The 25,305-nt window shown below is 31.9% G+C and overlaps 1 protein-coding gene across 1 annotated transcript in view; it reads left to right on the top strand.

The window, feature by feature from the left end:
- The window catches only part of PREX2 (phosphatidylinositol-3,4,5-trisphosphate dependent Rac exchange factor 2), a 519,198-nt gene that overhangs the window by 182,838 nt on the left and 311,055 nt on the right, over positions 1 to 25,305 (top strand). The window contains exons 10-17 of the mRNA XM_044682545.1: positions 887 to 1,031; positions 1,989 to 2,089; positions 8,492 to 8,595; positions 9,341 to 9,390; positions 15,159 to 15,234; positions 19,409 to 19,481; positions 21,979 to 22,121; positions 22,282 to 22,374. Coding sequence (XP_044538480.1) covers positions 887 to 1,031; positions 1,989 to 2,089; positions 8,492 to 8,595; positions 9,341 to 9,390; positions 15,159 to 15,234; positions 19,409 to 19,481; positions 21,979 to 22,121; positions 22,282 to 22,374 — 785 coding nt within the window. The remainder of the gene's footprint in view (positions 1 to 886; positions 1,032 to 1,988; positions 2,090 to 8,491; positions 8,596 to 9,340; positions 9,391 to 15,158; positions 15,235 to 19,408; positions 19,482 to 21,978; positions 22,122 to 22,281; positions 22,375 to 25,305) is intronic.

The raw sequence follows: 25,305 nt of genomic DNA, 5'->3' as shown, positions 1-25,305 counted from the left end.
ATTTGGCCAAGGTCTATCAACAAGTATGTGATTGAGCTGGGACCTGATTTTTCTACTACACAATATTGTATCCTATTATAGTAGTCTTGTGATACAGAAATCAGAAAACAGGAAGGAAAGAAGATTATTGGTGAAATAATCATATTCTTCTCATCAGTGCTGGAAGGACTCCTATTTGTTTTTAATTAACTCTTGTTCTATTGTTTTTTGGAGCCTTTTCCTTGTATCTGACAAACATCTTCATACTGCTTATTCCTAAGAGACAGGATTGAGCATTATGACACAGCAAAGTACATTATTCTTTCATTTGGTCCTCACAGATATTTGTATGAAGTACAAGCATTATTATTACCATTTTTCAGATGAGGAAGTTGAGCCTTAGAGAAATTAAATAACCCATGCTTGTATAAGGAGGATGTTCTGAAGATAGTATTCAAACTAAGGTCATTCTTAGTCCAATGCTTTCTTCTATAGGAGGTTGCTTATCATGTCCCATTGTTCTCTAATACCCATTCAGTAGATTAAGAAGTAATGGACTGAATAAGTCAGTTTCTTCTGAATTTCACAGTGAACCCTCATGGAGGCCCATTATTTGAGAACCTCAGTGTTTGATTAAACTATGTCAAGAAATTACCTCTATCTTATTCCTCTGTAAATGTGTAGTCTGAAATGCTTCAGAATTTAAGTATAAACAGTTTTCATTATGTATAATTTTATATTAGACATATTTTCATAAAATTATTTACATTATTCTAGAAGTTTTTCACTTTTAAAAAGAATATAATCTAATTTTGATTGCTAGAGAATGACAAACATTTATTTTTGCAATAAAAACTCATATCATAGTTTGTTTCCTTTTTTGTTTTGTTTTATTTATTTTTGTTAGGTTTAAGACTGGGAATGGAACAAGATACCTGGGTTATGATCTCTGAACAGGGAGAGAAACTTTATAAAATGATGTGTCAACAAGGAAATCTTATTAAAGACAGAAAGAGAAAATTGACTACCTTCCCTAAATGTTTTCTTGGAAGGTAGGTGTGATAACCTTGATTATGTGGTTCTTTAATCTCTCTCTCTCTCTCTCTCTCTTTCTCTCTCTCTCTCTCTCTGTATGTATGTGTATATATATATATTTAAAAAATTTAGTTCCAAATTCTGTCCTTCACTTCTATTTCTCCTGAGAGAAGGCAAGTGATATATCAGATTCATGTGAAGTCATGCAAAACACATTTCTATATTAAATAAAGTTGCAATTAATAAATAAATGAATGAAAAGCAAGAAACCTAAAAAAGTGAAACAAGTATGTTCCTGTCTCTATTCAGAGTTTTTCAGTTCTCCTCTGGAGGTAGATGCCATTTTTCATCTTTTGGACTTTCCTTGGATCATTGTCTTGATCAGAGTAGCTGTCTTTCACAGCTGATCATCATTAAAATATTGTTCTTAATGTATACAGTGTTTTTATTAGTTTTGTACATTTTAACAAGAGTTTAAATAAGTCTTCTCAGGTTTTTATCACTGACACTTCATTTTGTTTGTGGAATCAGAAATTATTTTTCTTTCACAATTAAAATAAATATTTTATTCTGTGTTCTATATTTATTATATCAAAGATGTTTAAGTCTCTAATAATGCTGGAATCCATTGTAGTGCACTGTATAAGAAACAACTGTAAGGGATTTGCCTATTTCTTGCATCTTCTTATAATAAATTTCTCCCCAATTTTTAGTTCTGTTTATTCACTGGAGGTCCTGAGTTCAATAAAAATTATTAAACATGGGTTTGAGGTGTATCAACATAGATATGTTTATATGAAATAGACGAGGGTTTAAAAGGATATAGGAGTAAATACTTTTGGTACAAGAGTGTTTTCTACCAATCTTATATATTGTGAAGATCTTTTAAGTGCTTTGGTGAATGCACAGCACAAATAGTAATAAATCTACCATTTGAATGAAAATGCATTTTTCCTATTACCTTCTTCTCATAGTGAATTTGTATCCTGGTTGTTGGAGATTGGTGAGATTCATAAACCTGAGGAAGGAGTCCATTTAGGACAAGCATTATTAGAAAATGGCATTATCCATCATGGTAAATATATTTTAAAATAAATTATATCTTTTTAAAGGCTTTCTATGAGTTTTTATTTCAAAGTTGCATTTCTTTTCTTTTTAGTGTATGTAAACATTTATTTCTGCCAGCATATTATACTCTTAAAATATTTAAATTATTTAAAATAAGATAAACAATAAAATAATTATATAAAATGCACTATACATATCAAGGTGAAATTATTTTTGAAAATTTAACCTTTTAATGTATAAACACACTAAAATAACTATTTCCAAATTTTCATTTCCTTCTGTAAAAAGACATATCTAGAAAAACTTGAAAATATATTAAACCAATTTGCCCCTATTTCTTTTTCTCCTGCTACAGGGAGTATTTTTTCAGCATTTTTTCTTCTTCTTACATGATTTTTTACTTATGGGATCCTAAAAAGTTTTCTGAATCAGATACTAGGTAAAAAAAGTGATCTGAATATAACAATAGTGATTTTTTTGTTATAGATTTTGAATTTTTTCCAATAGGTCATTAATTCCAAAAGAATAATGGCAAGTGAACCTGGCTGTGATCAAGTTCTATTCCTATTTCTATAACCAGTCTGCTAGTATGGAAGCAGAAACATGAGTTATGGCATTTATTTCATTATGTACAAATCCACCAGCTGCCAACCCTTTCATGCCAAATCATTGCAATTTCTATGTGCAAAACTGAATTATTGACCTCAAAACTGAATGTTGTTTTATGTGATTAAATAATATTTTTTTCTTAGAACATGGAAAATATCATTTTTATAAAGTGAGAGATTTTCTACAAGTCAGTCTTGAATTGATCTTTCTGAAAATCATGGTTCATTTAAATCTACGAAGATTTAGAATTTATAGAAGGAAAATGACTAGATTCTAAAAGTTGCTTTTCTTAAAGTTATCTAGAAGGGTAGAATTAGGAACAAGGGGTAGAGAATTCATCAATGTGTAGTTAGTCTTAATATAAGGAAAAGCTAACCCAAATTAGCATTATCCCAAATAAAATAGGTAATATGAAGAGTTATTAGGTTCCCCCCATTAGACATCTTTAAGCAACATCTGAATAATTTCTGGTCAGGTATGCTTTGGCAGGGTTTCTTGTTCAGATGAAATATAGAATACTTGACCTCTGAGGTCCATTTGTTCCAATTCTGAAATTCTTTGATTCTGTAATTATTAAACACTTTATTTATATGATAAAGATAGAAATGATAATATTAGTAAACAAAGTATCAGTGGGTCAAAATAAGGAATATCTGTTGAAAGTGAATTTCTGGTTCAATCTTTCTGAATGATTGATTTTTAGAGATTTTTTTCTCACCAGAAAACCATCAATTTGGTATTCAGATGCCACGATTCTTTTTTCAAAAACATTTTGTTGACCTCTCATTCCAGTCTTTCTATTTTGGTCTCATTCTCTTTAAATCCTTGGTTTCCTTCTCTGGGGCTCCTACGCACTTCTGAAAGACAGCTCCTCCTTTACAGTGAAGACTGGATTAATTTTATATAAAAGAAGTCTCTTTGCTTTCTTTCATGTCAGTTCCAAATTTTTTTTTCTCTACTTTCTTCCTCTACTTTTGTCAGTTTTTAGAAGAATGGGGAATCTCTCTTTGTAAAAACCACTATGACTTCATGAATTGTGAAAGGTTTTGAAATCCTAGAGTTCCTTATCCAGATTCTCCAATTCCAACAGGACTCTGGTAATTTAAAATATCTTTATCCTGTCTAGGAGGCAGTTAGAGATGTAATTATTTTTACCTTATTTCCAAGTGCAAGGTTTGTGAATTGTGGTTAAGAATAGCATTTAAATTACCATAAACTGGACAATTCTGTCCAATTGTGTTACCATTTTACTATATAAATACAGAAGTTATGTAGATTAACAAACTTAGATTGAAATTAAACTTTTTTCTAAATGATTAGAAGAGATCTCAACACTGTTTTCTAATTAATTATTGGTTTCTTTACAAGGAGAGACCTGTGTGTATTTATGCATGTTTGTTTGTGCATTGTATATGTTTATTATGTCTAATCTGCCAATATATTCTGTTGACAAAGTAAAATGGCCTTGACTTTATAACATTCTCATTCTGCTAGAGAATATCTGAAAGAGATTCAGTAAACAATCATTGCCTTCATTTTATATTTTAACCATTCATCAGTCCTTTGTAATAGGGCTTCTCTCTGAATAACTTGACTGAAACTTCTCTATTGAAGCTTAACAATGACTTCCCAATTTCCAAATCAATAGCTTTATTTTAGCTTTTATTTCAATTTCATCTTCAAACTTAACTTTTGACTACTACACCCTTACTTGAAGAGTTCTCTCTTTCCTATCCATGTCTCTGAATTATATTGATTCTCATATTGATGTTCTATTCTTTCTTTGTTTCTTCCATTGACTTATCCTCTTCAGAGTCCTTTAACACTGGCACTTTCTGTGGTTTTGTCTTCAGCCCTCTTTCTTTTTTTTCCTTTTCTCTCTGAATATACTATCCCACTGGAATTTCCATGACTTTAATGATCACTTCTATAAATAGACTTCCCAAATTTATGTCTCCAATGCGAGCCGCATTCTAAGCTCATCTTAAATATCTAGAGGTACATTAGTTATTCTGTTTATTCTCAACTTCAACATTTTAAAAGAGAAAATTCATTATCTAATTTACCATATGAGTTCTGCCTCTTGAACTCCTTATTATTACTAGTAGAATCAGCATTCTTCTAGTGTTAGAGGGAACCATACTTGAAAAATTGGCTTATCTTCTATTTCTCTCTCCTCCCACCCTCTATATATAGCTGCAAAGTCATTTTAATTTTATTTCTCTTATCTGTCCCTACTTTTCCATTCCTGTGCTACCATAATAATCTAAGTGCCCATTATCTTTCACTTTTTGTCGTTGAAGTATAGTCATTTTTGTATCTCAGTCTTCAAAGACCCTTTTGGGTTTTTCTTGGCAGAGATTCTGAGAGGAATGCAATTTCCTTTTCCAGTTCATTTTACAGATGAGGATATTGAGGCAAAAATGGTTAAGTGACTTGCCAAGGGCCATGCTGCTAGTGTCTGAGGCTGGATTTGAATTCATGAAGATGAATGTTCCTTGTTCTGAGTCCTAGGGCTACTTAAGTAACATTCAAATGGTTATAAATAATTATAGTCTCTACCTTCTTTAATCCATTCTATATCTCATTGTCAGATAAATTTTCCTAAGCATAGCTCTTGGGATTCATAGCATCATAGGATGTAGAAATAAAAGGAGATTTAAAGATCTTCTAGTCACTTCTACTTCATTTACAGATGAGGAAGCTGAGAGATAAAATCACATGCCCAAGGACAGCTAGAATAATTAGCAGAGTCATAATTCAAACTCAAGAATTCTGACTCTAAATATAGTACTTTCTCTACTACACTGTATTCCTTTGCTCACAGAATTGTAATTGTTCCTCATTAATTACAAAATAGATAACCAGTCTGGGATTTAAGGCATTTACCATGTAACTGTGAGCTACTTTTCCAGCTATATGTTTTTTGTTTTCTATAAATTATTGTATATCAGAATATATATTTTCCCTCAAACTTACCTCTTATTTTCCTGCTTTTTATCACTTTGATCATTCTGTTCCCTCTATCCAGAATGTCCTACATAGCCTTTCATCTAGGCCTGTTGAAATCCTACTGATCATTTGGGGCTCTATTCAAATGCTACTTCCTTCATAGAAACTGACTACCCCAGTCTGATCCAATCCAATTAAATTAATATGTTTTAAGGGATTACTTTATATGAGATATTATTTTATACAAAGCATTATGTTAGTTACTATTCATCTCTCCTTCCCCTGTATCCCTATAAAATTTTATTTTTATGATACTTAATACATACTATTCCAAACTTTATTTGTCTATCTATCTTATGCTTGCCTCTCCTCCTCCCAACTAGATGTTAAGTTTTTTGAAGGAAAGAACCATATCTTTTCATCTTTATTTTATCCTCCAGACTGACTAATACTAACTGTTAAGTAAATATTGGTGAATTTGAATGAAGTGCGTCAAACTGAAATATGAACATACTGAGAGAATAATCCATTTTCCTCAGCTGCAATATTATAAAGTTGATTTGTGGGAACTAAAACTTTTAAGTAATGACTGCTGTTGACAGAACAGGAGTAATTTAGAATTGTAATGCTTCATATTAAGGTTTCTTCTTTTTTCTCTATAGTTCATTTCAATGGACTATATATCTCTTTATCTGGAAAATCACCATTCGGAATGTCATATTAAGTTATGTTGCAGAATGTCAGGTTATTTATGTTGAAAAACAAATATTGACTTTCTTTGCCAATAGAAAGTTTCTTTTGCCAAAAAACTATCTACAGATATTTAAATTTTTCCACAAAATACACTAATCCCATCTCAAAGTTAAAAAATACGTTAGATGGTTTCACAATAAAAGAATAATTACATTAGAGTATAGAAACATGAGCCAGACATGCTACTTTCATTAGTATGTGGTCCCAGCTGTATTTCAGTGAAAATAGAATTCTTAAAATAAAGTTGAATGAACCATCTGTTTTAGAGAGAGTGAGCAAGAAAAGTTGGCTATTATTGTTATTATTCACATTGCAAATATTGCTGAGAACTTCACCAGAGGCAATGTTCAGTACAGTGGACATTGTTTTCTTGAGCTCATATGCTCTCTCTGTGGTATTTAGAAAGAGTCAGTTTCTTCCTTCTTGCTTTGTTCAACATGTTCTGAGCACAAATGCTTCAGCTCATTACATGGGAACTCAGAAACCTAATGATAATGCTACATTGTTGATTCAGCAGCAGTACTGAGAACACAAAAACATTTTTTCACATCAAAATGGCATGAGAATCTACCAATTAATTAACTAGATATTTTGCTATTATATATGCTAGCAAAATAGGAAGAGGCTAGTTTGAGGTGACAGAGGTTCTATATTCAGATCTTTCTCTTGGATAAGGGTGATACACTGACAGTGTGTAAAATCTGCCTAGAATTTTTGGCCCACTCCTCAGAAGTAGCATATGATTGTAGAAAGGACTAGATGATCTCAAAATATCCTGGCACAGTGGCAGAGTTTTATGCTTACATTTTAAATACCTTTTGAGAATATGAAGAATAGTTGGAAAAATGTAATGGACGTGGGGACTCAAAATACTTCTTTTCATTTTTTTCTCTTTATTTTTCTTTTACATACTTCTGCCTTCTACATGCTTTAGCTTGGCCCATGGAGGAAGTGCTAGAGGTCTGGAGGTGTCTACCTGCTTAACAACATTCCTCTCTCATTTTATGTGGATTTGAGCAATAAGGAGGTCTGGATGGAATTGGGGGAAATAGATAAACCTTGAAATATTTATTTGTGGTACACCCATCTTTGAAGTTTGATCTACTTCTTCCAAATGTACCCATATGGAGCTCATATTCCTCAGTGATTCAGATACCTTCCTGTCATTCTGATATTTCAGGCAAATTACCTAAAGCCCTAATCTCCCATTTAAGCATGAGTTGCAGAGTTAATTGAATTAAGCGATTAACTTTGTAGACTTTAAGTTCTCCACTTTAAAGAATATATTCAAATATAAATCATTTGAGTTTTGACCAGAAATGTTATATTTTTCTTTTAAGAGGAACAATCACAATCTGAAACTAGTTATAATAGGATTATGGAGCCTAGAGAAGGAAAAACCAAGTAGCAGTCTGGTGATTTTCTGCAATTATGCACATGAAGAAGATATATTGAAGTTAGAGATCAACTGCCTTTTGTTTCTATTGAAGGCAGGCCAAGAAAATGGATTTATACTGAAACATGAGGGATTTAGCTTAGAGATAAGAAAACATTTCTCTATAGTCAGAAGTGCTAAGTTATGAAATAGGTTACATGACAATATTTTGTAGTATTATCCAGAGGGCTTAAAATAGGTTAGGTTATCAGGAATGGTTTAAGTGAAGTTTTCACTAAATAGCTGATTTCAATGGGCCCACATGGGTAGATGGATGAACGTTACCTTCATTGTTAAGAAGCAGTCATTTTATTGGGTTAGAAGTACATGAAAAAGCAATGACCTAGCTTCTCTAGGAATATAAAGTATAACACATTGTCTTTTATTTACTGGATTAAATTTATGAGTTATCTGCTAATGGTCTTACAAATTACACCTTAAACTTAAGAAAATTGTTATAATTTATGAAAATGATAAAGTGGTCAATTAAATTTATTATCCCTCTTGTTATTTAGCAAAAAGTAAATTAAAATTTGTTTTCTCAAATTAGAAGTTCTAAACATTATGGAACATATAGTTTATGAATACATTCATGTTGTGTTATATTCTTCAAGGCTTTTATTAGCATTTTAGAATATTAATACTTTTTTGTTCTTTTAGTTACTGATAAACATCAATTCAAACCAGAACAGATGTTATATAGATTCCGCTATGATGATGGAACATTTTATCCTAGAAACGAAATGCAGGATGTAATTTCCAAGGTAATAAACTCTCTCAACAACCTTGTGTTAATCATGGACTTACTTGTAGTGAATCTTCACCAGGGCACAACATTTTTTGAGAGACTGAAAATCACTGAGGAATTCTAGTCTTGTCAATGCCTAAATGGTATATTAGAATGAACCTTTTTCTTTCTTTTAATATTTTTGAATGCAGATTTAAGAGGCTGAATTTTATTCATTTGCAAAAGTCTTGAAAGGATTGACAAAGTTGGATCATTCAGAAAATTCTAGACGTTGTTATATGTGTGCATATATGTGTCTGTATGTATAAATACATACATACGTGTTTAAAATAGGTATTAAATACAAATCAACAATATAACAAGTAAATACATTGGAACATTATTACTGCCAATGCTTTCCTTTATAGTTTCTCTCTGTATTCAGTTTATAGAATTGCTTGAGTAAAATAAAATTGACAAATGCCAATGCTTTATTGCCTACATTTATATGAAAATATGGGAACATTTAGTACATTAATTTTTTCTATTTCAGTAGACCATTTTTAACTTAAGAAAACTTTTGACATCTTTTGTCAAATTATAGGATTCATTGATAATGTAATTTTCATTTTATTAATTTTATTCTGAAATTCCTATAATATGGTATAGTTCAAATAACTCCTAATTTGGGGGAATTCCCATTTTTATGTAAGTTAATAGATCTGTTACTGGTATGTCTATGGAGTGACTTACTTGATCTGAAATATCTTTATTTTATACAGGGTGTAAGGTTGTATTGCCGACTTCATAGTCTGTTTACTCCAGTGATAAGGTGAGACCAATTGCTAAATTATCAGAAATATTTGCATTGTGTGTTCAGTAAACATTATTCATCTAGAACTGTTTCATTTTTCAAAGGTGAAGAGTTAGAATTTAAAGAGATTACATTAAATATTTATTCTGATGTAGTTAACTTTTAACTATCCTAGGGCTAATTATATAATTTCTACAGCCTCTAAATTCTTTGCTTTTTTTTCAAGTTATATCAAGAAACAGTTATTAAGCATCTACTATGTACCAAGAACTGTTCTAAGTGTTGGAGATATAAAGAAAAATGAAAAGCATTCCTTGCTCTCAAGAACAATCTAAGGGAAAGACAACATGCAAAAGATTATGTACAAATAAGATGGATACAGGATAAATGAGAGCTAATCTCTGGGTGTGGCCCTAAGATTAAAGAGGATTGGGCATCTAAATTCTATGTTTTATTAAATCTTTGCAACTATTGATCATTGGAGTTTTGTAGGTATGTAGGACAAGAGAAATCTAAATGAACAAATATATTAGTGGTAATTATTCGGGGCCAGAACTAGCTAGTTTAGATCATTCAGTTTTGGGGTGGGAATGCAATACAGCATTTGTGGATCACTGGAATACATTATATAAATCCTTGTTGATAAAAACAAATTGCGGCATCTCTGGACCTTTTTATTCACTATGACTGTGCCAGATTTTAGAAGCAGCTACAGCTATCTCTCGAGTTAAGAACAGAAAAGACCTAAATCAATCTGCAGCTTCCCTTACTTCTTAGCTGTGTGGCTTTGGGAAAGTCATGAAATCTCTGTATGAATACAGTGATCTCTTACCTATCTGGGTAGTTATAGCCAAGCCCTTGGCAGTAGGTGAAAATCCAAGAAGTACAGTCACTGAGCCAGTCAGCTCTCAGGGTACAGAATACAGAACTGCAGTTGGTCATCTTTCATTCTATCAGTCAATAGTGTGCTGGGTACAATCTCACACTGGAAAACTTGCACAGGTGGTACTGGGGTACTGCATTTCCATTGTGTACTCATCCTCAAAATCCCGCCATATAGTGAAAACTCCGTGATACAGAATTAGATTAAAAAACGAACAAACCCCACAATATAGGGAAGCCATGATAAGGGAGCCAGGATATAGCAAGGGATGGCTGTAGAAAGCAACTAAGTTGTTCAGTGTATGAGTGCTATGGCCCGAGGTCAGAGAGAACTTAATTCAAATCTGGTCCCAGGGACTTTGCCAAGTGCTTGGGATTCAAATACAACAATGAAACAATTGCTGCCTCCATTAAGATTACATTCATTATGATTGTGGTTTAACACAATTACAGTTAAATAATTTAGATTAAATTACTTGCCCAGAGTAAAAAACAAAAACAAAAACTATTTAATGTCTGAGAGAAGTTATATGTAAAATAAATATAATGAATTATTGTTCAGTCATTTTTTTCAGTCTTGTCTGACTTGTAACCCAGTTTTGGGTGTTTTTTTTGGGAAATTACTAGAATGGTTTCCCATTTCCTTCTCCAGCTCTTTTTGTAGATGAGGAAACCAAAGCTAACAGGGTTAAGTGATTTGACCAGGGTTATACAACTAATAAATGTCTAAGGATAGATTTAAACTCAGGAAGAGGAATTTTCCTTTCTCCAGGCCCAACACTCTACCCACTGTGCTATCTAGCTGCCCTAAAGGGAGGGAGATCACTAAATATCCTTCCTCCTGAATGAAATGATTATTGAGCTAGTCTTAAAAGAAATTAAGGGTTTTAAGAGGTAGAGGTGACAAAGGTGTGTACCAGAGGTAGTGTGTGACTTCTCCAAAGACACAAGCAGGAGAGGAAATGTTAAGTTCAGCAAACAGCAAATAGGTCAATTTGCCTAAAGTATAGGGTAGGTAACATATAATCAACTTAGATATGTAGGCTAGAATCAGACTGTGGAGGTCCTTCATTGCCAAATAGTCAGGTCTGATTTAATCCTAAAGACTATTTAGGAAGCACTGGAGATTTTGAAGTGACATGTTCAGATTTTGCTTTAGAGATATCATTTTATTATCTGTGTGGAAGATGTGTTGGAGAAGGAAAACGCTTGAGGCAGAGAGACCAATTAGGAAGCTATTCCAGTAATCAAATTTCAGATCTATGAATTATGGAGTTGGAACATTTGTAAGTGATGAGGTAAAAATAAAGATGATCATAATAACAATAATAATAATTGCCAACGTTTATATAGCACTTTAAGGTTTTCTAAGCACTTTACAATTATTATCCTATTCTCACAACAGTGGTGGGAGGTAGTTAGTATTATTATTCTCATTTGACATATGGGGAAACTGAGGTTCACAGATTAAATAAATTACTTGCCTGGGTTAAAAAAATCTACTAATGTCTAAAGTAGGATTTATACATAGCTGTTCCTAACTCCTGGTAAAATACTTTCTTTGTTGTATCACCTACTATAAAGTCATCCCTGTGAATGGTATGAAAGTACAGATAATAGGATTTGGGAAGGTTTGATGAAATGGGAAGGAGGGCATTTGAGAAGATAGCCACAAAGAATCTCAAGATTCCAGACATAAGGAAAAGAGTTGAATATCATAAATACCTAGTTTTCAAATGAGATACTAAATTTACACATTTTTGATTCTCTAAATAGTATTTCTATGTCAAGTCCTGATAGAGTTGTTTCTAAAATAAATTCTCAGTCATTGGAAATAAAACCCAAATAATTGAATTAAAATTTTAATTTTTCTCCTGATTTCCAAACTAGCTTAATGCCTAAAATGAAATAAGAAACAAGAACTTCATTGAAGCTCTTAGAATATTTATGAAAAATCCTAGATGGGATTATAGGAGTGGATTCACTAGTGTATTCTTTGAATTTTCTGAAGGGGAAGTAAAGTCTTTCTTAATAATATCTGAAGTTACAATAGGGAAATAGCAGTCATTTGGATCTGTTTCCTCAAGAAGATATCATCCTTTTTGGAAGGAAGAAATAGACAGCTCTTTGGAAGAGAATTGTAGGGGCAGGGATAATTTCAGAACAACTAATTCTGATAAGGGTAAACAGTTTTATTATCTTTTCTCAACTCTAAACTCCCTCACCTATTAAGCACACAGAGCATATTGACTAGGCAATGTTTATTTTTTGTGTATTTAATATATTGCTTTGTATAAGAGCCTCTCAGTATTTTCACTTGTCATTTTGGAAGTGAGAAAATTCCATTTCATCGTTTTTCTACAGAATCAAAATATATTTATTTGCTACTGACAAAAACTCTGCATGCATAGAGATATAAGTAATAGAAAAGATATCAGTTCTGTGCTACTTGAGAAAGTTCATTATATTTTAGCTCAGGTATAACCTAATTCATATTGCCTACTATATTGGGGAGTAAGAAGAGAGGGAGACAATATGTATTGTAAAATGTTAAAAAATTATCAAAAATTGTATCTTAAGCAATTGGGGAAAAGATAATTAAAAAACAAATAAAAAATAAAGACCATGAAATCTAAAGTAAGAGGGCCTGGTTTTGAATCCTGACCACTAATTGTGACCTTGGGCAAGTCACTTCAAAACTCTGGGATAATTTTTTTCATTGATAAAATGATGTGGTGAATGGCACAATTTCTAAGGTCTTGAGTCAGAATCCCATGTCCTTTTAATATTAATTATGAAAGTTAAAACTATCCATGTTTTTATGGTCATAAAGCATTTTTTTGCTTGAAATGTATGCAAAATTCCATCAAGCTTCCATTTTATCTTGCATTGATATCACTTACAGGTGAGGAAATAACATCTCATTTGCAATGAAAATAAATTTCTTATCATAAATTTATATTTATGTAGAACTTATCAAGAGAATGGTATTTTATTTGGCTAGGAATTGCTATTATTAATTCTGGCCAAGGATAAAATTATGGGAAAAAGTATAAAATAGATGGAATGAATGATATTCATGTTTTTAGTATGTGAGAACTCAGTTTTATGAGAATAGCACAGATACTCAAATTATCTAACAATAAGCTTTTTTTCTTTCAGACATCTTTCTATTCAGTGGTAACTAATCTGAATTGAATAATAAGATATCAACTATATAAGTTATTGATGTAGCCCACCATCATAATAAGAGCTGAAATTTAAAGCATTTTGAAGTTTTCAAAATCTTTTACAGACCATATCTCATTCAGTCTTCCCTAGAATACCATGAAGTAAATATTTCAGGTGTTGTTTACTTTTCAGGTGAGGAAAATGAGTCTCTGAGATGTTAAGTGACATGTCTATAGCCCCACATGACTCTTTGGTGTCAGAAGCCAGATCTGAATCTATAGGAATCATAGACCCAATTAGAAGACATTGAATACAACCTTATTTGATGGATGAGAAATTTAAGGCAAAGAAATTAAATGGTTTACCTAGAGTCCAAAAGCTAGTAAAAGTCTAAGGCAGGCTTAGAGTCTGGGCCTTTTTGACTCTAATATCAGTGTTTTATGTACCATGTAACTGACTTGTCCTCCTTTTGCCAAAAGCCCAGCATTCTCCCATAATCTGGCGAATATATAACATGATCCAATATGTACACATATTTCCATATACAATGTACATTTGATATATAGATATAGACACAGATATATATGCCCATACTACACTCATGTGCAGGCACGCACATAGTACATATAAAAACAATGCACATATATGTGTACATATACATAACCATAAGTTTCCATTTATGCACATATAGCTAGGATGTGTGTATGTGTATATGTTAGCCTATGGATTTCAGTTATTTCAAATTTGTCATTTTTTATGTGTTGATACAATTTTTAATATTTGTTTTCTGACATTTTGTGATATGTGTTCTTCTCCTTTCTCTCTTTTCTCCCCCCTCTCTGAGATAGCAGGTAACATGATAAAGGATATATATTATTTTTAAGTTAGAGTTTTAGTAGTGGAAGGTAGAGTAGATGATGTAAAAAAAATCATCATACATGACAAACAGAACATATGGATGCTAAATGTAGCCGGTAATTAATACAGACAGGCTAAATTGTCTTCAGTTTAGCTTTAGCAATTATGGAAATAATGTTATTTTGTCATCCTTTTTTTTTGATCTAGGTCTATAAAATTATGAACTTGATTATTCTGCCCCCAGGGCACTATTATACTTGTGGTCACTCTGTCTGCATATCTCTGTGTGGGAAAGGCATAGCCGGGTATGGTAATTTCTACCATCTTTCCTGCTCCATTCTTCTGGTTTCCCTTGAGTGTGGCCTTGTATGCCTTCAGTAAATGCTGCTGAAAGGGAAAGAATAGTTTTAATATACAGAGACAGAGACTAGAAGACACTTCTTTTCCCCACATCTATAATTCTTTCCTCACATGCTAACATTTGAAGAGAATAAATATTGTTTTATTAAGGAATATACTGTTTCTTTTCAGTCTTTGATGGGAAAACAGGAGAGATAATGTAAAATAACATATATAAACAGAATTGAACAGAAAATATTCTTTATTGAATTCAAAAAATCACATAAAAATGGACACTGTATAATAAACACTTTTATAATTCATTTTAAAATCTGCTTTGGGATTGGGCAATGCAAGTCTAATCAAGATTATGTAAAAATGTTAAATATTCTTTTGGATATACTTCATCTGTGGAACCAATCCTTCAAGAAGTTCCCAAGCTTTTCTGTAGTATATTGAAAACTATGCAAAAATATTAACCAATGCTTATTTATATCATTTTTAAAAAGTAGTTTTTTGCTTTTATTTTTCTATAGGGATAAAGATTACCATCTAAGGACCTACAAATCTGTGGTCATGGCCAACAAATTGATAGACTGGCTAATTGCACAGGTAATTAGTTTGGTGTTTTTCATTGATTTAAACAGTTATAATCACTCAATGCATCTCATTTTCTACTTCACTATAACTTTAGAAGGTACAGAAACTTTTCAATTTTTCTATTCAATGAAATAACCATTGCTGTGCCTGGCATATATTAGGCATTGAGTATTATCAAGAAAATGAATTTTTGAATAAAAGTATGTGAACATGATTACCTATTTATGATCATGGACATATTTATTATGAAAAATACTACTAATGATGTTCTTATTACAGAAAAGATAAAAAACTATTTGATATAAATTTATTTATGATGAATATTATAAAAGGACAAGAAATCATGTTCTGACCTTCCTTAGTGGCATGTCTTATTCACTGATTTATTTTAAAAGTTTGTTGATGGCTTCTGTTTAATTTCTCTGAATCCACATTTTCGGTTATAGAGATAATAATTGTGCCTTGATGTAATGAACATTAACATGAAATCTTTGTAGATTAATATGAACCATGAATGGAAGATGATAGGAAAGGATAATGTTATTTTTGTGTTTCTGTGGTTCTCAAGAGACTGATGATTTGTTGTCATGTTAAAAATATCCTTGATTTCATCAGTGTTGGAAAAATTATTTCTTCAGAAGCCAAAGAGGAAGATGCACAACTTGAATTAAAATATGACTTTTCAAAAAGTATTTTTAACTACCAAGTCTGTTATCAGAAAATGATTTGATAAGACTGACATGTTTTAAATAAATGCATTATTCCTTATCATCTTTTGTTTTTCCTGAGCTCCATCCTAACTATAATAGTTTTTATGTCTGGTTATATGGGGTACATTCACGGAATCATCAGATTTATTTTTATAGGAGAAATATGACTAAAATACATAAATTATTTGTTAAGGTGGTTGTCGTATACAATAAAAATCTGAAAATGGAACTAGAAGTCTTTTACATAAAATTTCTTAAGCAGACAATTTCTTTATGGTCATCTACTTGACTGAAAGCAGTGGTGTTTCTTGTTGATATAAAATTAAAAAATCATGAAGTAGTACAAAATGTGATTTTTAAAGCTCTCCTCCAACAAGATGTCTCCTATGGGTATGTTAAAATAATATAAGAGTATGACAAGTGAAATATTGGAACTCACTTAGCATACTAAATGTTAACATGAAGTGAGTATCAAAATATCTGAAACACAGATTCTCACCTAAGGTGTTCATCACTACTGTAGGGAATGTCCTGAGCAGAATTAATAGAAGAATATCCTATCAATAGTGTAGTTCTTCAAATGATATTGTACTAATTTTATTGGTACTATAACATTACATTGTATCTTCAGCAAAACAAAACAAAACATTATCTTTTGAAAGAGATCATTGTAATCAAACTCTCTAGGGAAAATGGATGAAAAATAGACAATTTTCAGATTATGATTTGGACTTAGATAATCCAAAATAAATATTGTAGATGGACAATCCAATAAACTAAAAAATGAATTGAGGGAGGAAATAATGCTAGATTTTACTGGGAAATTATAAATGCATTAAATGAACTCAAAAGTTCTTCCCTGCCACAAAAACCTATGTTTCTAACACTAATATTCTCTCATTGAAGCTTTATCAATATGAATCATAGAACCCGAATTTCTCAAAAGAACCACAATTATTGGTGGGCCAGAATGTGGTGGGTTGATGCACAATGGGTATAGACTGATTGTAACATATTACAAGCACTGAATTGTAAGAATGATATAAAAGACATCATTAAGGGCATCTTTAACTGCAAAAGCAGGTAGATCATTCATATAGTGAAACTGAGGTTAAATAGAGAAGCTGGTGATATTATTGGAATAATATATACATGGTTGAAGGAATTAAAGTTATTTAACCTGGAGCAAACACTTTGTGAAGGAAGGCACCTATTTCCCTATATTTGAAAGACTTCGATATGGAAAAAGCATGGACTATTTTGTTTGGCCCTAGTATGGCCCTGAAAACAGTAGGTAGAGGTTGCAAAGAGGCAGATATAGGTTTGTTGTTAGAAAAAGCTATCAGTAACTATGTGAAAAAGTGTTCCATATTTTACTAGTTAGAGATTGCACATTAAAGCAACTCTGAGGTTTCACTTCACCTGTATCAGATCACAGAAGTTTATAAAGAGAAATGTTTCAAAAAGTGAGAGAATAGGCATAGTAATTCCCCTTCTTTGGCCTTCAAAATCATGTCTCACCTTGGAACCTCTCTTAGAACTTTGCTCAAAAGCTTTCTCACCCTGGAACTTTTGATCTCTCCATGGGGCCTTCTCACCTCAGAAAACCCCACCACCAGGCTTGTCTCTTTTTATCATTAGTGAATTCCTTCTGGGCCTCCATTACGTTTGTGTGCAGGCAGTTAGGTCTTCCAAATTTTAATCATTCTTTAGATGTTGTCCATTACCTTTTGGACTGCAAATTCATGCCTCAGCTGTTGTTGCATTCTAGAAAATTCCTTAATGGTTGGAGACTCTTCTATGCATCAAAGAAATGCATAAGCAGAATGAAAACTAGGCCAGTCTCAGAACAAGGTAGGAGAAATAACTGTTGAGCAGTTCCACATCCCATTAGTATATCACTCTGATTTCCAGAGAATGAGAGGTCTGTTCTTGGCACTGTAGATGGATCCCTTTTGTTGGATTTATGGAAGCACATGCCTAAGGGTTGTACACAATTAGCAGGATAGAGGGTTTTATCTGCATCTTATGGAAATATCCATATAAAAAATCACACATCTATTAGAGTTATAAAATGATATTTTGTATTCTTTTGAATTCACATAATGTTAATGCTTATTACATGAAGCTGTACTTGTATGAGAGAATTTGAGAGACTTATAGATGTATTGCTATAAGGTAGCTTACATCTCTTTTTAGAGAAGATAAGGATGAAGTCACATTATAGCTATCTTGAAAGGTCTAAAGGGTTGTCATTGGAAGAGTGACAAGCCATCTTCTTGCTTGATCATAAAGGGCACAATTAGGAGCAATGGGGGACTTATAGAGGTCTTTAAGCAAAGGCTAGATAAGCCTTTGTTTGATTTACTGTGTAAAAGGATATTTGTTTAGATGCAATTTTGACTAGGTGACCTCTAAGACCAGGTCCAACTCTAAATATAAAATTGGAGATAGCATATTAAGTTTGAAGAATAGCTGGGTTAGCTGGAAGAAATAGAATGTTTTTGAGCAAGGAAATTATCTGCTGAAAGCAAGATTTGAGAAAGATAGTCTTGTCATTGATATTCATAAAACATAGGGGATGAAAAGCCTGCATTTAGAAAGTCCAGCTTGGAATATATTCAGTAATTCTTCTATGAAGATTATTGACTGAATCTTAAACTATGAGACTAACCTATGAATGAATCCTAAACTATGAGAGAAATAAAAGTCAAAAAATTCATTTAGTCTACCCCCTTCACATTAAGACTGACACTATTGTTCAAGTTTCCCTCAAAAATAGGAATCTACATATTTAAAAAACTTCTTTTGGAGGGATATTTCATAGTCTTCTTAAATTCCTGGAATGTCTTTATCATTCCACTCATACAGCATTACATAGAATAGAGACAGGGACTTAGCTTCTTATGTTCATAGGTTGAAAGCATTATAGGATATTGGAGTTAGGATATGTGACTTTATGTTTTTTGAACAGAGTATTACACAGAACATATGGGTGTTTGTAACCTTGCAACATTATTAGCAGGGCAGGAACTACATCCGTGTAATTTTCTTTGTATTAACTCACACAATGAAGGCAGGGGCTTAGTAAATATTTCTTGGCCACGATAATGACAACTTCCTTTAGTACTTTGTTCTCAATGCCAATGCCAAAATCAGCAAACATTAAATTTAGGATATTTATATAATATTATTTATTCACTTTATTTTTATAATTAATGTACAGATCTATTTTTTATTTCTCAAGAACTTTACATATATTTTGCTAACTTAATGCTGAAAGATAAAATTTTAATGACTGTGTGACAGTTTTGTAGGAGAAAAAGCCTCCATAGGATAGAAACCAAACTGTATGTTACAATCTGTTAATGATTTTTTATTGGAGAATATTATTGGAAATTATACATGTGGGAAAGGGTGCAATAAAATTCTCTATCATCATTAATTAAGTTGGGCCTTGCTTTTGTGGATGATAGGGGGATTGCCGGACCAGGGAAGAGGCAATGATCTTTGGTGTAGGTCTTTGCGACAATGGATTTATGCATCATGGTAAGAATTCATCATCTAAAGATTTATATGTATATTCTATTGTTTTATTCTCTACTGATAACCAGCATGACTTCCTTACTAAAAATGGACACTTCAGTTTGCTCTAGATTTCTTCTTCAGATGAAGAAGAAATTCAGAGAAGAAATAGGAGAGCAAGGGTAAAGGTATAGCCAGTGTAGGGCCTTACATAAATACATTAGTATAAAAATAGTAATATCACCACATGAATAATAGTAACGATGATGATATGATAATGGTAACATATTTATATAGCCCTTCATAATTCATAAAGTGCTTTTAGGGTAGTAGGTAATACAAATTTTATTTTCGTTTTTAAAATGAGGAAACAGACTTGAATAGATTAAATGCCTTATCAATGATAACAAATGATTTCTAAGTAGTGAGGCTGAGAAATTAACTTACTGATTCTTCTTCAAGTCCAGGCTCATGGCTATTGCCATCTCCATTTCCCTTTTATTGCTACTATCACCTCAGGCGTCTATCATTTCCCACTTAATTCTGCCATTTATAAAATCATTTTTGGTTTTAAACCTAGAAAGAATTCTTCTGTCCCAGTGAAAAAGACAAGTGATTTTTTAAAAAGAAAATTAAATAAAAAATGATATTTTTCCTAAATGATGACATTTAAGAATTTTTAAATTTGACTTCAAAATTTATATGAGAATACTTCTGGTCAAAATTCTACTGAGGCTTTAAGAAACAATAATTATTTGGTAAAATAATAAAATTTTCTCTTCATTTGTTCTAGGAATTCTAATTGATTTTGTGTACAAGCTATGTTTTCTCTTTGAATATTTATTTGTATGCATTTTAGATATGCTTTTCAGATTCTGCAGATTTTAAGTGGCAATATTGGCCATTTACCCTAGTTCTCCTCTATCCTAGTTTGGAACATTGATATAGTTCCTATATTGCTGCATCTAAGTTTCCATTATTTCATTAATATCTCTATTTTAAAATGTTTAATATCAGCATGCTAAAGAGTTTTTCAAAGATGTAACAATCCAAGCCAGGCTCATGATCTGACTTTATTACTCATTTCATTAAAAAGCACCTAAGTAATAGAGTACATATAATGCTGAACCTGGAGTTAGAAGGACCTGAGTTTAAATTCAGCCTCAGTAGACAAATCATCTAATTATCCTCTGCCCCCATTACCTCATTTATAAAATAGGGATCATCATGGCACTTGTCTCTTAGGGTTTCTATAAGCATTAGATTATATATTTTTAAATGATTTACAAAACTGAAAGCCTTATGTAAATGCTATTATTATAGTTAACAATAATTTTAAATATTATTTTCTATATGCCAAACATGCTTTTATATAAATGGAACTTTGGTGGTAGAAAAAATTAGGAAACAATAATATCTGTTTTTATAACATGTTTATGTCATATAGAAGGGCCAGTATTTTTAAAGCAGATGTGTATGTATGTGTGAGTGTATGTGTGTATGTGTGTGCATACACATCTGTTTTTGATTTGAAATGTTTCTTTTGGCTAAAGTTTATCTTTTCTTTTGTGTGTCTGACTATCTGTTACTGAAAATAGCAAAGATAATATATTTATGCCTGAACCTTTTTTTTTTTAAGTGGCTGTTAAAATCATCTAGAGCATAAATTATTTGGTCTAGCCAATCTGAGTTGGCTTCATTTTTTTAATTGATAAGCATATACATATCTGATAAGCAAGTAAAACTTAAAATCCCTCTGAGAATTTAGGGATAACCCTGTATGGTCCAAACTTTATTGTATGTTCCAATTTATATTGGCCAGTAAGTAACTTTAGGGGCCTTATTGGAAACACTGAAGTTGAAATAGATGAAGAAAATAGATTTTTTTTTCAAATATTGCTTGAGATTTTTGCTTTTGAAAAGCAAAGTGCAGGAAATTCATGGAAAACTAAATTAACATTTCACCCATATGATTCAATTGCAGTTAGAAGTTTTGAACCAAATATTTAATTCAATGGAACTGTACACACATCTGATGGCAGTATGCAGCACATTCACATTTTTTTTCATAGTTACTTAGGACTTTTAAAAACATCCTAAGAATGTTTACTAAACTTCCAAAACACAAAATTATGTGTTAAGGGCATGGTTATGTCCTCAGTTGGTTTCTCATGTTAGGGATTTCATGACATTCTTGGATGCAGGGTTATGATCTGTTTAACTACTAATGTCATCCAGAGAACAACAGGTTTTGCTAATAACAAAGATGTTAAAATTAGAAAGTGTTCTGAACTTTTGAAATTCATATTTCCTGAGATAATAGTAAGATTAAATAAAATAGTTATCCTTGGGGTATGCGCTCTGGGAAAAGGAGGTACACTTACTAATTTAAATAGGGGTCTGACTTTTCTATAGAACATACAATCTAGGCCATTGATATTTTCAGTTAGTGTCAAATGATTTAAAGTTTCCATTTTTATTTTTAGCAAATAGAAAAAACTAAACCTGCCTTTTTGTTTAGTTCTTGAAAAAAGTGAATTCAAAGATGAGCCCCTACTTTTTCGTTTTTTTGCGGATGAAGAAATGGAAGGATCAAATATGAAGCACAGACTTATGAAACATGATTTAAAAGTTGTGGAAAATGTTATTGCTAAATCATTATTGGTAAGTTGATTGATATGACCTATGAATTTTCCTCTCTAATAGATTATAAAAGAAAATAATAGCAATGTGTTTAATGCTAATACACTTATACAATGCCATTTGAGATTTGCCTTTCCCTTCATCTGATTTAATAATAACACCAATTTTTATCCTATTTCAGATTAAATCTAATGAGGGAAGTTATGGATTTGGATTAGAAGATAAAAATAAAGTACCAATCATTAAATTAGTGGAAAAGGGATCAAATGCAGAGGTAAGGAATTCTGGTAATAAATATATCTGTACGTATCAGGAATTTTGTTGAATTTATAAATATAGAATATAGAATATAAGGAAACGTTATACTTTCCTCTAAATTACCTTTAATTTTTTTGTATATATGATACTTAATTTTTTTGGTGCATTTTAAATTTATTTTTTAGAAAAATTTTCCAGGGTTACATGATTCGTGTTCTTACTTTCCCCTTCACTCCCCTACATAACCACCCCCCCCAAAGCCGTTACTCATTTCCACTGGTTTTAACATGAGTCATCAATCATGATAGTACCATTGGTGTGGTTGTTTCGAGCCTACATTCCCAATCATATCTGCATCAACCCATGTGTTCAAGCAGTTGTTTTTCTTCTGTGTTTCTACATTTGTAGTAACCTCCTCTGAATGTGGATAGTGTCCTTTTCTATAAATTCCTCAGAATTGTCCTGGGACAATGCATTGCTGTTAGTACAGAAGTCTGTTACATTCGATTTTACCACAGTGTATCAGTCTCTGTGTACAATGTTCTTCTGGTTCTGCTCCTTTCACTCTGCATCAACTACTAGAGGTCATTTCAGTTTACATGGAATTCCTCCAGTTTATTATTCCTTTGAGTTCAATAGTATTTCATCATCAGCATATATGGCAATTTGTTCAGCCATTCTCCAATTGAAGGGCATACCCTCATTTTCCAGTTTTTTGCCACCACAAAGAGCGTGGCTATAAATATTTTTATATAAGTCTTTTCCCTTATGATCTCCTTGGGGTACAAATCCAGCAATGGCATGGCTGGATCAAAGGGTAGGCAGTCTTTTAGTGCTCTTTGGACATAGTTTCAAATTGCCATCCAGAAGGTTGGATCAGTTCACAACTCCACCAGCAATGCATTAATATTCCAATGTGGCCACATCTCCTCCTACATTTATTACTCTCCCCTGTTGTCATTTTAGCCAGTCTCCTAGGTGTGAGGTGGTACCTCAGAGTTATTTTGATTTGCATATCTATAATTATTAGAGATTTAGAATACTTTCTCATGTGCTTATTGATAGTTTTAATTTCTTTTTTCTGAAAATTACTTTTTCATATCCCTTGTCCATTTATCAATTGGGGAATGGCTTGATTTTTTATGCAATTGATTTAGCTCCTTGTATATTTGAATAAATAGAACTGTGTCAGAGTTTTTCATTTTAAAGATTTTTTCCCCAGTTTGTTGTTTCCCTTCTGATTTTGGTTACATTGTTTTTGTTTGTACAAAACCTTTGAAATTTAATATAATCAAAATTATTTATTTTACATGTTGAAATTTTTTTCTTACTCTTGCTCCGTGTTACAATCTTTCCTTTCCCAGAAATCTGTGTTCTATTCTGTGTTCATTTAATTTATTTATAGTTTCCTTCTTTATATTCCAATCATTCACCCATTCTGAATTTATCTTGGCATAGGGTGTGAGATGTTGATCTAAACCTAATCTCTCCCATATTGTTTTCAAATTTTCCCAACAGTTTTTGCTAAATAGTGGATTTTTTTCCCCAAAGTTGTGCTCTTTGTGTTTATCATACACTGTCTTGCTGATGTCACTTACACCAAGTCTATTCCACTGATCCTCCCTTCTGTCTCTTATTCAGTACCATACTGTTTTGGTGACTGCTGCTTTATAGTATAGTTAAATATCTAGTACTGCTAGACCACCTTCCTTCACTTTTTAAAAATTATTTCCCTTGATATTCTCAAGTTTTTGTTCTTCCAAATGAACTTGGTTATAGTTTTTTTCTAATTCAGTAAAGAAGTTTTTTGGTAGTTTGATAGGTATGGAGCTAAAGAGGTAAATTAATTTGGGTAGATGGTCATTTTTATTATGTTAACTCATCCTACCCATGAGCAATCAATATTTTTCCAATTGTTTAGATTTAGTTTTAATTGTTTAGAAAGTGTTTTGTAGTTGAATTCATATAATTGCTGTGTTTGTTTTGGTAGATAGATTCCTAAGTATTTTATATTGTCTAGGGTGATTTTAAATGGTGTTTCTCTTTCTAACTCTTGCTGTTGTGATGTGTTGGAATTTATAGAAATGCTGATGATTTATGTGTATTTATTTTGTATCCTGCAACTTTGCTAAAGTTGTTGATTATTTCTACAAGCTTCTTAGTTGATTCTTTAGGATTTTTTAAGTAGACCATCGTATCATTTGCAAAGAGTGATAGCTTGGTCTCCTCATTGCCTATTTTAATACTTTAAATTTCTTTTTCTTCTCTTATTGCTATTGCTAGTGTTTCTAGTACAATGTTAAATACTAGAGGTGATAATGGGCACCTTTGTTTCACTCCTGATCTTATTGGGAAGGTTTCTAATTCATCTAATAAATTCTAATATCATTGCATATGATGCTTGTTGATGGTTTTACATATATACTATTTATTATTTTTAGGAAAGGTCCTTCTATTCCTTTACTTTCTAGTGTTTTCTATAGGAATGGGTGTTGTATTTTGTCAAAGGCTTTTTCAGCATCTACTGAGATAATCATGTGATTTTTGTTTGTTAACTTGTTGATATGGTTAATTATGTGAATGGTTTTCATAATGTTGAACCATCCTTGCATTCCTGGTATAAATCCCACTTGATCATGATGTATAACCCTCTTGATCTCTTGCTGGAGTCTTTTTGCTAGTATTCTATTTAAGATTTTTGCATTTCTGTTCATTAGGGAGATTGATCTGTAGTTCTATTTCTCTGTTTTTGATCTACCTGGCTTTGGAATCAGTACCATATTTGTGCCATGAAAGGAATTTGGTAGAATGCCTTCTTTGCTTATTATATAAAATAATTTGTATAGTATTGGGATTAGTTGTTCTTTGAACGTTTGATAGAATTCACTTGTGAATCCATCAGGCCCTGGTGATTTTTTCTTAGGGAGTTCTTTGATGGCTTGTTCAA

Source organism: Gracilinanus agilis, chromosome 1 (genome assembly GCF_016433145.1).
Source record: "Gracilinanus agilis isolate LMUSP501 chromosome 1, AgileGrace, whole genome shotgun sequence".
NCBI classification, from domain to species: domain Eukaryota; kingdom Metazoa; phylum Chordata; class Mammalia; order Didelphimorphia; family Didelphidae; genus Gracilinanus; species Gracilinanus agilis.
This window is presented reverse-complemented; position numbering and strand designations above follow the sequence as displayed.